This window comes from Lytechinus pictus, chromosome 13 (assembly GCF_037042905.1).
Source record: "Lytechinus pictus isolate F3 Inbred chromosome 13, Lp3.0, whole genome shotgun sequence".
Taxonomy (NCBI): Eukaryota; Metazoa; Echinodermata; class Echinoidea; order Temnopleuroida; family Toxopneustidae; genus Lytechinus; species Lytechinus pictus.
Window position 1 is genome coordinate 11,983,718 of NC_087257.1, and position 13,256 is coordinate 11,996,973.

The window sequence follows — 13,256 nt, forward strand, 5'->3', positions numbered from 1 at the left end:
TTTTTTACTTAATTTCAATTTAACAGAAAACTATTGCTTGTTTTGTTAAATTTTCTTTTGGATAATCTGAAGGTCATCATTTTACATCATATCAAACAAAAATTTTAAAACATAAGTTCATTTTACGTTGCCCGTGAGTGGATATTTATGATGTCACTCTGTAACCGTCACTCCGTAACCAGGTATGGGTTTACGTCTTAAGTTGTAATTAATGAAATAATACACCCATTTTTTAATGTAATGCAGCATATTAAAGCTAGAACAACATAGAATCCAATCAATAAATCAAAATTATGATATCAATTCAAAATTCACAGATTTTGAGCATTATGTTTTATCCTCAAATATGCATGTCCATTTTGCGTCACTCCATAACCAAGTTTATGAATATTCTTATCTCATTAATTCAGTGGATCAAAATAACAAATGATATCATTTTGAAAAGTGGGTTTCAGCAACTACTGTCAGGTACCATTTCTTTGCAAATAACTATTCAAATATGGCCAATATCTTTGCTTGAATGCAAAAAAGTTGTTTCTGAATGTCACTCCGTAACCGTGGAACTGCCCTAAACCTAATTTCATATAATAAAATACAAAATAATAAGTGGGAATATTTCATTTCATTTCACTTATTTTTCCATTTCCAACAATCATTTACAATAAGCTTTGTTACATACATCTTGATATGATAATACTCAATAAAACAAAGAAACTTATTATGTATAATAATCAAGATAACAGGTCGGAAACGGAGGAAGCTGCTAAAAAGCGAAGCTTGTAGAATATGAGATCATCTATTTGCTCATTGAATATTCATGAAGACCTAGAACTGTACAGGAAAAATGCAATTTTTTTCAAATTAAAAAACTTTATTTGTTACCCGATTTGGATAAAAATTTTCAGCATTTTGCTCTGTGACTTTGACTCTATTTATGGAGATATGAATATCTTCAGCTTGGATATAGGCAGATAGGTATAACGTTTCCACATCAGTTCATTTTTAATAATTGGGCGACCGGGTTAATAAATCGCTTTACTATAATTAGTCGTGCAATGTTCTAAATAGTTGACAACATACAGTAAAGGAGCTTTTTAAAACACTTAGGTCGACCCTACGTTTCCGTAAGCACCACCGTGAACGCAGAACTATAGTTGATACCTCGACAACAATCATTGAGAAAAGATGATGTACCTACCAGTAGTTGAAGGTGGGGTAGTAGCGGGTTGGGTGGTAGGGGGTCTAGTAGTAGGTGGCTGTGTTGTAGATGGCAGAGAGGGAGTCGTTGGAGGTTGGGTAGTAGGGGGTCCAGTAGTAGGTGGCGGAGTAGTAGCTGGCAGAGAGGGAGTCGTTGGAGGTTGGGTAGTAGGGGGTCCAGTAGTAGGTGGCAGAAAGGGGGTCGTTGGAGGTTGGGTAGTAGGGGGTCCAGTAGTAGGTGGCTGTGTTGTAGGTGGCAGAGAGGGGGTCGTTGGAGGTTGGGTAGTATGGGGTCTAGTAGTAGGTGGCTGTGTTGTAGGTGGCAGAGAGGGGGTCGTTGGAGGTTGGGTAGTAGGGGGTCTAGTAGTAGGTGGCTGTGTTGTAGATGGCAGAGAGGGAGTCGTTGGAGGTTGGGTAGTAGGGGGTCCAGTAGTAGGTGGCTGTGTTGTAGGTGGCAGAGAGGGGGTCGTTGGAGGTTGGGTAGTAGGGGGTCTAGTAGTAGGTGGCTGTGTAGTAGATGGCAGAGAGGGAGTCGTTGGAGGTTGGGTAGTAGGTGGCGGAGTGGTAGCTGGCAGCGAGGGGGTCGTTGGAGGTTGGGTAGTAGGGGGTCCAGTAGTAGGTGGCGGAGTAGTAGGTGGCAGAGAGGGGGTTGTTGGAGGTTGGGTAGTAGGGGGTCTAGTAGTAGGTGGCTGTGTTGTATGTGGCAGAGAGGGGGTCGTTGGAGGTTGGGTAGTAGGTGGCTGTGTTGTAGGTGGCAGAGAGGGTGTCGTTGGAGGTTGGGTAGTAGGGGGTCTAGTAGTAGGTGGCTGTGTTGTAGATGGCAGAGAGGGAGTCGTTGGAGGTTGGGTAGTAGGGGGTCCAGTAGTAAGTGGCTGTGTTGTAGATGGCAGAGAGGGAGTCGTTGGAGGTTGGGTAGTAGGGGGTCTAGTAGTAGGTGGCTGTGTTGTAGATGGCAGAGAGGGGGTCGTTGGAGGTTGGGTAGTAGGGGGTCCAGTAGTAGGTGGCGGAGTAGTAGGTGGCAGAGAGGGGGTTGTTGGAGGTTGGGTAGTAGGGGGTCTAGTAGTAGGTGGCTGTGTTGTAGGTGGCAGAGAGGGGGTCGTTGGAGGTTGGGTAGTAGGTGGCTGTGTTGTAGGTGGCAGAGAGGGGGTCGTTGGAGGTTGGGTAGTAGGGGGTCTAGTAGTAGGTGGCTGTGTTGTAGATGGCAGAGAGGGAGTCGTTGGAGGTTGGGTAGTAGGTGGCGGAGTAGTAGCTGGCAGCGAGGGGGTCGTTGGAGGTTGGGTAGTAGGGGGTCCAGTAGTAGGTGGCTGTGTTGTAGGTGGCAGAGAGGGGGTCGTTGGAGGTTGGGTAGTAGGGGGTCTAGTAGTAGGTGGCTGTGTTGTAGATGGCAGAGAGGGAGTCGTTGGAGGTTGGGTAGTAGGGGGTCCAGTAGTAGGTGGCTGTGTTGTAGATGGCAGAGAGGGAGTCGTTGGAGGTTGGGTAGTAGGTGGCGGAGTAGTAGCTGGCAGCGAGGGGGTCGTTGGAGGTTGGGTAGTAGGGGGTCTAGTAGTAGGTGGCTGTGTTGTAGGTGGCAGAGAGGGGGTCGTTGGAGGCTGGGTAGTAGGTGGCTGTGTTGTAGGTGGCAGAGAGGGGGTCGTGGGAGGTTGGGTAGTAGGGGGTCCAGTAGTAGGTGGTGGAGTAGTAGGTGGCAGAGAGGGGGTCGTAGGAGGTTGGGTAGTAGGTGGCTGTGTTGTAGGTGGCAGAGAGGGGGTCGTGGGAGGTTGGGTAGTAGGTGGCTGTGTTGTAGGTGGCAGAGAGGGGGTCGTTGGAGGTTGGGTAGTAGGTGGCTGTGTTGTAGGTGGCAGAGAGGGGGTCGTGGGAGGTTGGGTAGTAGGGGGTCCAGTAGTAGGTGGTGGAGTAGTAGGTGGCAGAGAGGGGGTCGTATGAGGTTTGGTAGTAGGTGGCTGTGTTGTAGGTGGCAGAGAGGGGGTCGTGGGAGGTTGGGTAGTAGGTGGCTGTGTTGTAGGTGGCAGAGAGGGGGTCGTTGGAGGTTGGGTAGTAGGTGGCTGTGTTGTAGGTGGCAGAGAAGGAGTTGTCAGAGGTTGGGTAGTAGGGGGTCTAGTAGTAGGTGGCTGTGTTGTAGCTGGCAGAGAGGGGGTCGTTGGAGGTTGGGTAGTAGGGGGTCTAGTAGTTGGTGGCTGTGTTGTAGGTGGCAGAGAGGGGGTCGTTGGAGGTTGGGTAGTAGGGGGGCTAGTAGTAGGTGGCTGTGTTGTAGCTGGCAGAGAGGGGGTCGTTGGAGGTTGGGTAGTAGGGGGTCTAGTAGTAGGTGGCTGTGTTGTAGCTGGCAGAGAGGGGGTCGTAGGAGGTTTGGTAGTAGAGGGTCTAGTAGTAGGTGGCTGAGTTGTAGGGGGACGAGTGGTGGGCGGTTGAGTAGGTTGTGTTGGTGTCGTAATTTCTGGTTTTCCATAGCAGTGACCGGGTGGAACACATGTGCCATTTGAATCAACGAGGTTCCCTTCGCAGAAACATCCTTCTACTTTTGGTGTAATGCACTTGTCTTCATATGGACAGTATGCACACGTTGTAAGACAACTTGAATGGCAGGCATAGTACTTTCTGTTATCTTCACAGGGGCAAGGAACAGCTGTAAACGGTAAAAGGAAATGTGACATGTTATTTGATTGATTGTTATTGCTTATCTTTTTATTTTTATCTTAATTCATTAATTTCTCATCGGGAAATTAAATACATCACAAGTATATAGTACATACTTTAATATATCTTAACAACAGTAATACAATTACAATACTTTGCTATCTACTCAGGTATTTCAAAGAAGATACAAAGCAATTATTGGTAAAAGAATGATATAAACCTTGATGCACAAATCTTCACAACTGATCATGATGTGTTTTTAAACCAGTCATTTGTGGAATACGGAGAAAATTGAAATTGTTATAATCATGTGAAGGCCCGTCTCCCCATTTTCATAAATTTTGAAGGAAAATTTGTCATTGTCATAGATTTTAAGCAAAATATTCTGAAAGAAGGTCATGATTTCATAAGATAACCTAAAATAGCCAGGTCCATATTTGAGAAAAGTAGACCGTCTTAGGCAAACAGTGTTAATGCTGAATTAAGAAGTGTTTTAGAGTACTGTGAGGGCGCTGAATCCAGGTATGCTGTTTGCCAACCTTGAATTTGATGTTAAAATCCTCAACAACAAAAACTTGGCAAAAACCAAAATGACCGCCATTCTACACATGTTTTTGCTTTGTTTTGACCAAAGAAATTGCATCACAAAAGGTTGTCAACTGTTTTTGGTACTATTTGATCACAGGAATAACACTAAAATTTTTACCAAAATCCGCATCTGGGAAAGTGGTTATTTTTAAGGTGGCGTCCAAGATGGCCACCGTTCACTGAAAATAAACATAACTGACTATTCATCCATCCTGGACATCCTTTTCGGTGCATATTCCATGGTCTAGGGGGTAAAAGGATTTGTTGATACAGGTTAGAGTGCATAGGTATAACCACTCCAGGGTACCTGGTAAATCCAAGATGGGGTCCAAAATGGCTGCTTTCGCTTAAAAATCCAAAATTCATCTACTACTTACTTAAGTGGCTTTACTTTGGACAACTGCCAATCATTCTAACCAGTCCCATTGATCCTTGAAACCCTAGTGTATACACCAAAATCATATCCCCCAGTGAACTAAGTCCACTTTTAACTAACAACACTCAATTTAAATCCCATTTTTGGAAGCCATGTTGGATTTTTTTGACATACCAGACCACTGACTGTCGTTGTTACTTGTCCAAATGTACTACTTGAACCTTAAAACCATTGAATAGAAACCAAACTAAAGCCATTTAACCAAGGAATAGATGAATTGTAGATTTTTAGCATACGGTGGCCAATTTTGGCACCATCTTGGAATTTCTAGGTACACTGGAGTGGATATATTCACTCTAACCTGTATCAACATATTCTTTTACCCCCTCGACAATCAAATAGACACCCAAAAAAGATGTTTATGGTGAATGATAAGTGAATTTTGTCCATTTTCAGTGACTTGCGGTCAACTTGGACACCATCTTGAAAATAACCACTTTCCCGAATGTGGATTTTGGTAGATTTTTAGTATGCTATTCCGGAGGTCAAATAGTACAAGAAACAGTTGAAAAAAACATTTGTTGCAATTTGTTTGGGGCCATGAATATTCATGAGGCGTAGTCTGACTAAACAAACCCTATTGGGTACCATTTATGCTAGGTTATATTATTTTGAAAAACGCATCCTGCCGATGGTGCGTCAGTATTAAAAATAATAACAGTTTTGGTCGGTCTGGGACCCGTTGTAGTAACCGTTGCATTCAATAACAACTTTCCATCGCGACCAATTGCAACTTGTGGCAAGAAATCTTGTGCGAGAGCAGAAAAAATCAAGATGAACGAATGAAAAAATGAATTAAATTGGAAAAGCAATAAGAAAGTTATGGGCGTTGGAATGTAGAGAGCACTAATGCTATGGAGAACCTCACATCGGCAATGCGACCAAGACCTGTGATATCACAGATGTACCACTATCTCCATTGGACACTGAAATTATATCTAAAACACCTATCTTTGATTATTCTAATAATATGACAAACGATTCATCCAACCTCTGTTACATGTCCCCTCTTGATAAAAGAACATCTGATCTTGTAATAGACTCTATAAAAGAAATAATTTAAATGAAATAATAAAGCAGTTGGGAAGTTATACGTGTGTGATATCAAAGATCGCATTGCAAATAGGAGTTGAGCTGGTTGGTGAGACAAGGGGGAACGGATTCAAGAATACAGTAGATGTATTGAAAATGCCTGTCAACGTACAAAGAACAGCTTGGAGGACTTAGTCCAAAATTGGTGAACCAAAATAGCAATTTCGTCCTAAGTTTCGGAGCTGACGAAAAATTGCAAATCTGTCGTTCGTCCAGAGTCCAAGACGAAACTGCTGTTTTGATTCACCAATTTTCGACAAAGACTGCTTGGTTGGGCTTGGCCTTGAAGGGCATTTTTTCAATACATTTTCTATGTTCAGTGCGGTGTAAAATCTCCCTACTGTAGTATTACTCACGGCATAGGTGGTCCTCTCGCCAATCAACACATATTCCTTTCTCAATACACTTTTGAGCGTAGGCTGCCACCGCGTCGCACATGCAGTCTTGACCGTTGCCGCGGTAACACTTTATGGCGTCATCGACACAGTGGTCAAAGTACAACGTCGGGCTTACCTATTAAAAAAAAAAAAGATACAATAAACAAAAATGACAAATCATCCCGATTGTGATGTATCGAGAACGCAACTGAGCATGTTCAGTACAAGAAAAACTGGTAATTTTGCCTGAGGGGAATCTTTGGCACGCAAACATTTGTTTGGCTTACATGTATGATAAAGTCTACTTACATGACGTAGAAACGGTATATAAAACATGTTTTGCATAATCTCATCCGAACACGGGATTCGACTCAGGCGAATATTCGATGTATGGAATTTCTACTTTTGTTTCAGTGAAATTGTTCTGTTTTTCCATAAATGAATTATGGTCAATGGTTTTATCATTCAAGTGAGCCTATATTATAAGACTACACTGATCTGAATGTTGCATTGTGGGTAATGAATCTGGTAGGATGAGTAGTTGAGGACTTGAGATGGGGCTATTAAGGCTGTTGCCTGTTGGTTCATATGGCCTTTAAAGGACAAGTCCATCCCAACAAAAAAGTCTTGGAATAAAAAAATTAAATCCAACAAGCATAAAATTTAAAAAAATTAATCGGAATAAGATGTAAGATAAGAAAGTTATGACCTCTAAAGGATTCGTTTAATTTCACAAAACAGTTATAAATTATACACATCCTTGTTAGTATGGAAATGAGGGTACTGATTAGAACTTTATATGAAATATTTCAATTTTCTTTCCCAATGTCATGTGAAACATTTTTTTTCTTCCATGCACATGTGGAATTACCATTGGTTAAAATATTCAAATATTAAAAACATATTGAGCGATACCATTGACTAACTCATTCATCTAAATCCATTGAGTGACCAATGATATCTTGTATTCAAATACTTGTTTAAAACAACCATGTTTATGCATTCCATAATAATGGAATGCATGAACATGGTTGTTTTAAACAAGTATTTGAATACAAGATTCCATTGGTCACTCAAGACGCGGTGAGAATTTGAGAAAGTATTCTCGCGTTATGTAAAAAAGGGGAATTTTATTAGGCCCGTTTCATGTGCAACTCAAGCAATTATTCACCTGTCGTACGTAAAACATAGCGCAACTTAGGAATAACTTCATGAAACTACCTCCAAGAAGTCTGGAGGTTGGCGAAATAAGAACCATTCACCCGTTTATGGTAGAAATAAACACCACATACGTACATATGGATGGCATTCAGAGAAGATGTCCGAAATGATAATATCGCACTGGCTCTCGGCCCAAGGTCTTCTGGCCTCCTCCACTGCGTTCAAACAATCAGGGCTCAATGTCCTTGCGGGCAGACAATCCCGTGTGGCCCAGCTATCCACAAAATCGTTCACATCTGATGAGTAGAGTCAAATAACAAGTATCAGAAGAAAAAAATATATTGAAATGGATGTTTATTATGACCCGTAATGAGCAAGAAAACAATACAAATGCGTGACGATTCCCAGTATATAGGTCTAGCCCCAAAAGCACCGCATGTTTTCACCAAATGAATAAAATGTAGCCTCTTTAAAGTGTCACTTCAGTGAAACACAAAGTGTGGCCTTCATAGAGAGGTGGCTGCTATAGACAGGTTCTCGTGCACATAATCTACCTCCACGGGAATCAGTTTTAGTGGTCAAAATTGGCAGGTGATTGTAAGAGAGCGGTGGCTGCTAACGCAGAAGTTCTAATTTGATTTACGGAGTGCCACAATTTTTTTTTTTTTTTGGGGGGGGGTGTATGTGTGTTTCAGGTCTGTTTTTAAATGATATGTTGTCATATAGTTACGCATAAGTTTCCCTAAAGTATCTGGATGTACTAACTGCACACAAAAGAATAACTTATTTTGATATAATTGATGAATAGATCAATAAGAAATATAAGTACATAAACGTAATGAACGGGTATATCATGGCAACAGAGAAAATTGCAATATTTGCGTTTGAAAGCTGGAAGAAGCTAGAAGATACCAACCGGATCTTAGAAAGGAGAAATTGGCAAAAATATATAATAACCCCACACCCTTCTAAACTTCATTTGGAATATGCTTAGGATCTATACTTCCCCCCAGATAGAATTGTGTTTGTTACATAATAGTTGCCCATTGACCATGTTGACCAAAAGTTGCAGCTTCAATTTGCAGGCCTATTCCTACTACATCCCATTTCATAAAATTTAGTTCGTTTAGTAAATGGTTACTGACCTAGCACCTAGATATTCCTTGCACGTGTTATTGAAGAATAAAGTAATTTTGGGATTCCAGTTTGCGTACTTATTGAATTACACTTCCTATATCCGGCAAGGATATGGCAAGATCTTATATAGGTTGTCGAGATGTTATGAATCTATTTGATTAGAATAAGGCAGTATACGATCTTTTTAGTAACTTATTTTATGCAAAAACATCAATCAACATATACGTGCTGTGGAGGGGCATAGGGTTGGATTTAGGATTGCAATAGAGTTTTTGTTTCAGAATAATGTACAGATAAAGATTAGGGCTAATTTAGATTTTTGGGGTTAGGTTCTATGTTTGACTTAACTTGCAGATTTTCCAACGGATCAATTCCCGTCGGAGCAAATGACACGGAACCTTAGCAAGTGCTATTTCTCGTATCAGTGTCAATTTTTACCCCAAAAATGCCCCTCACGAACGTGTCCCTTTCACCTGAGGAGGACCCGTTTTAGGTGTTACCAAGTGCCCTTTTCTCGTATAGGTGCCAATTTTTACAAAAAAAATGCCCCCTCTCGAACATGTTCTGTGCCCCTTTCACCTGTGCAGGTGAACAAGAGCACCCTTACCTTCTTGCATGTGCCCTTTCTCGAATCAGTGCCCCTTTTTTACTCAAGTGTCCCTCATGAACGTGTTTTGTCCTCTTTTATACCTGAGAAGGACCCGTTTTATGCGTTAACGAGTGCCTTCTGCCTTCTCATACGTGCCTGTTCTTCATGTCAGATAAGTTGTCCTTAAAAACTACTCTTTACGTGCCCGATGAGCGCCGTTTTCTCTATTTAACGTTCTGCTTTCTTCTATTCTGGAAGTGCATCCTTTAATCGTATCATCCCTTTCAAAATATGATTTTCCCCTTTCGCTACTTTTTTTTTCTTTTGATAATGAAATTTATCCCTGTTAACATTCAATCAAATGCCCTATTTTGATAAGCCCTTATTCACTTTTGATAAATGCCCCTTTTCTTTTCGAGTTTGCTCAAAATGTTCAATTTATCAAAGTTCTGGTTGCGTCCCTTTTCCTTTGAAACATGTGTTCCTATTATATGGTGTTGGAAAAACACATTTTAAATTGATAAATTTCACATATAATTATCTCGAGGAATACGAGGCTGTTGCTATTCGAAACAAAACACTGCGCAGAGGAAAAAGTAAGCGCGTTCAATACGCGCAACTGAAATGTTCCATACGTGTTACACGCATGACTCCAATCAGAAATGCGTTTTCTTTTAATAACTTTCCCTTTTGATAAAAGGTAAGGGTTGAGTAGGCCCATGTAAAATATTAGTGTATAATTACTTTCAATGTACAAGTTTGTTTCTACTGAATTTATTGTCTAATATGTTTTGTCGTGGGTTTTGTATGGTTAGATGAAATGGCTTGAATTTAAGGTAATCTATTGAAACTAATGATATTGAGGAACCAGCTCTTGCAATAATTTCCGTAAAGAAACAGCATCATTAGTAAGAAGCAAATAAAGTATTCACATTTTTATATGTTACTACTTATGAAGGGAAAACTTTAAGAATAATCCTACGTGTCGTGTGTTTTTTAAGTCATGTGAATGGGGTAGAAAACTCATTTCCCCCCTTATGTTTTAAGATGCCTTTTTCGTAAGAAAATGTATCTTTTTTCCCTTTGCCCCCCCCCCCCCTTTCAACTTCGCTCCGCTGCCCCTGTCCGGGTTTTTTTTTTATATTTTACTTGCATCCCTCACCTCTTGTGGTATCTCCTTGTTGCTTTAGGAAGTCGTCGTCGGACCGTCCATCGAAGTTGCCACATAAGCCGCAGACCTTCTCTGCAAAACGTTCCTCAATCGTAATAGTAACCATATTTGCCCCGTCCCACGTGATTGCTAGACCTAAAATAGGAATTATACGACATCATTATGGTAGGAGCAACATCATTGGGAATAACTCTATTTATGAAAATAAATTATCATCCTCCTCCTGCTCCTCATACTACTACGACCATGACTACTTATACCTCTACTACTACCACTACACTGCCACTACTACTACGACCAAGACGACGACGATTACTACTAACACTACTACTACTACTACGATTACTACTATTACTACTACTACTACTGCTGCTGCTGCTGCTGCTGCTGTTACCACTACCTCCTCTCCGGGGGGCAGTCAAATATATTGCTGTAAACACGCGTGACCAAAAAAACGCGTTTAAAGGGGTGTGTTTTTTTTCAGTTTTCGATGCGGTCCGCGCGTGGACTCGTTAAGGGTATCAAAAACACCGATTTTGAAGAAAAAGGGTGGTTTTGAAAGACTGGTCAATGGTCAATCGCGGGGTCAAACGTATTTAGGGAATGTTTTTTTCCCCAAAGCTTTTTTTTTAAGACTAGCCAAACGTGTTTAGGGTATGTTTTTTTTCCTCAAGCTTTTTCCCCCGAGGTCATATTTTGGCGACAACTTGTTAAGGTGCCAAAATGTGTAAATAAAGCCCGCGAAAAACTTGTTTAGGGGGTTATTTTGCACACAGAGAAAAACTCGTTTAGGGGGTGTTTGGAAATTCCTGGGCCTCCTCTTCTCCTACTAGTGAATTTACTACCACTACTACTACTATTACTAGACAAGTAACAATAAGGTTATGGGAAGATGATAATATTATGATAATAATAATAATTCAAAACAGTGGACTCATGAATAAAATAGCATACTTAACCATGGCAACAGGCGTCAGTTTGGCGCAGTGTGACAAAAGCGCGCATCATCATTACACATTTTTAATATACGCGGTGAATAAGCGTAATCTATACAGGAAATCTGCATAAACCATGGACACAACCGATGGTTTTAGAAACCACCTTTATGGCCCGAATTCACAAAGGTGGTTTTGAAAACCCACGGTTTGAGTAATTCATACATGGGTTCAACCGATGGTTTTAAAAACCACCTTTGTGAATTTGGGCCAATGGTTTTAGCCCAAGTGGTTTTAGACCATTTGAGAAGTGGACAAACTACTTGGAGATCAAGTGAATACCACCTGTCTCGCCGCTAACAAAAGGCGTTTATCTTACCTTTGTATCGGACCATGGTGTAAGTGCCACCTACATCTCGAATGCAAACTTTCGAGGTGTTTGGCGTTATGATAGGTTCTGCTCCACGAACAAGGTCCACGGTGACGTTCGGGAAGGCAATGTGCACGGCCTTGGTGCAGGCCCAAGGATCTTCCCCACAGTCCAGGCTTTCTATCTCGACGCGGAATGTTTCGGTAGAATTCTCATTGCATCTATCGGTTGACATGACGTACGAACACTTTCCTGTTTAGAACAAAAAATAAAGGGGGGGAGGAATATCTATTACGCCTATTTATTCTATATTTGATATGTGTAATCTGTTAATGTTCAGCTTGATTGTTTAATATAAAATTATAATAAAAATGAATCCTGGGCCCCGTCTTCAAAAGAATCGCGATTGATCCAATCAACCTCAACTTTATGGAAATCTATCAATGTCATAATTTTCCTCATTTTTGAACAAAGAGGAAGCACACTGAATACAACGTATCTAGAATACATTTTGAACAAATATGCCTTTTAGATATTGGCGCTGTTGTCTGTCCATACTTGCGGTTGAGCGGATCAATCTTAACTCTTTCTATATAAGACGGGGCCTGGAATTAATGTTTTATCACAACTTGATTGGCACATTTACAAATTCCTCCAATTCCTTAGTGTTTCTCACTGAAAAACGATTTTGTTTTTACTTTGTTTGTGGACTTTATCAACCATTCTGGCCAGTGTATAAAATTCCTGAGGGCCTGTATTTGTGACATTACACATTATTCTTCAACAAATGAAAAAATATGTTCGACGCACATTTTATTTTCCCAGTGAATGAATATTGTCACTTGCACTGGCGACTGCTTGGTTACAATGTTTTGCAAACACCTAAGACTGTATGCGACACTGGCGTAAATCCTTGCGTCACACCTATAATTGTTGTTATTCCACTTCCATCCACCCCCCCCCCCCGACCAATAGCTGTGACGTTAGGATTTACGGCAGTGGTTTACGCAGAAATATATATCTGAAAACTACAAGAAAAACTTTTTGCGACGGCAAAAAAAATATTAAGCTTAAACTTCTTGCAATTGTAAGTTACGAACAAATTTAGAGATAATATTGTAGCATAATGAGTTATACCTTTAAGATGTATTTCATAGTTTAATCGTAGAGGGCGATGATTTAGTTGTGATATGCTTTGCGATTATTGGAGAAGTACGTCAGTTCGCTGGCCTGGGAGCTGCGGTGGCGTGCGGTTGTGGGCACACAAGAGTATTACAGACCCCCATTGACTCACGTGTTAAATCATAGCTCATCAAAAAATCATCAAAAATCAATCCCTCGATAGATTTTGCTTTAATTCTCTGACATTAGTCACAATTAACTGTACATTAAGACCTGATATGTTAATCGGGTACTTGCCCGGCTCAATCAAAAGTTAAGTGGCCTGAAATAAGACTAACCATAATTTCGGCCAGTTCATCGCAAGAAAAACCCGAACTGCATTGTGGGTAATAATAATTAAAATGAAATACAAAAATGCAGTCTAGCCTCCCCAAAGGCCTTAATTATGAA

At 40.9% G+C, this 13,256-nt stretch overlaps 1 protein-coding gene across 1 annotated transcript; it reads right to left on the reverse strand.

Annotated features, from left to right (window-relative positions):
* Positions 1-1,172: 1,172 nt before the first annotated feature.
* LOC129274004 (mucin-2-like) lies at positions 1,173-11,919 on the reverse strand. Its single transcript, XM_064108930.1, has 5 exons — positions 11,694-11,919; positions 10,371-10,514; positions 7,618-7,778; positions 6,301-6,457; positions 1,173-3,817 (listed from the first exon to the last, which is right to left on the reverse strand). Exons 1-5 carry the CDS (start codon positions 11,917-11,919, stop codon positions 1,173-1,175), a joined length of 3,333 nt encoding a protein of 1,110 aa, XP_063965000.1.
* Between the last annotated feature and the right edge of the window lie 1,337 nt (positions 11,920-13,256).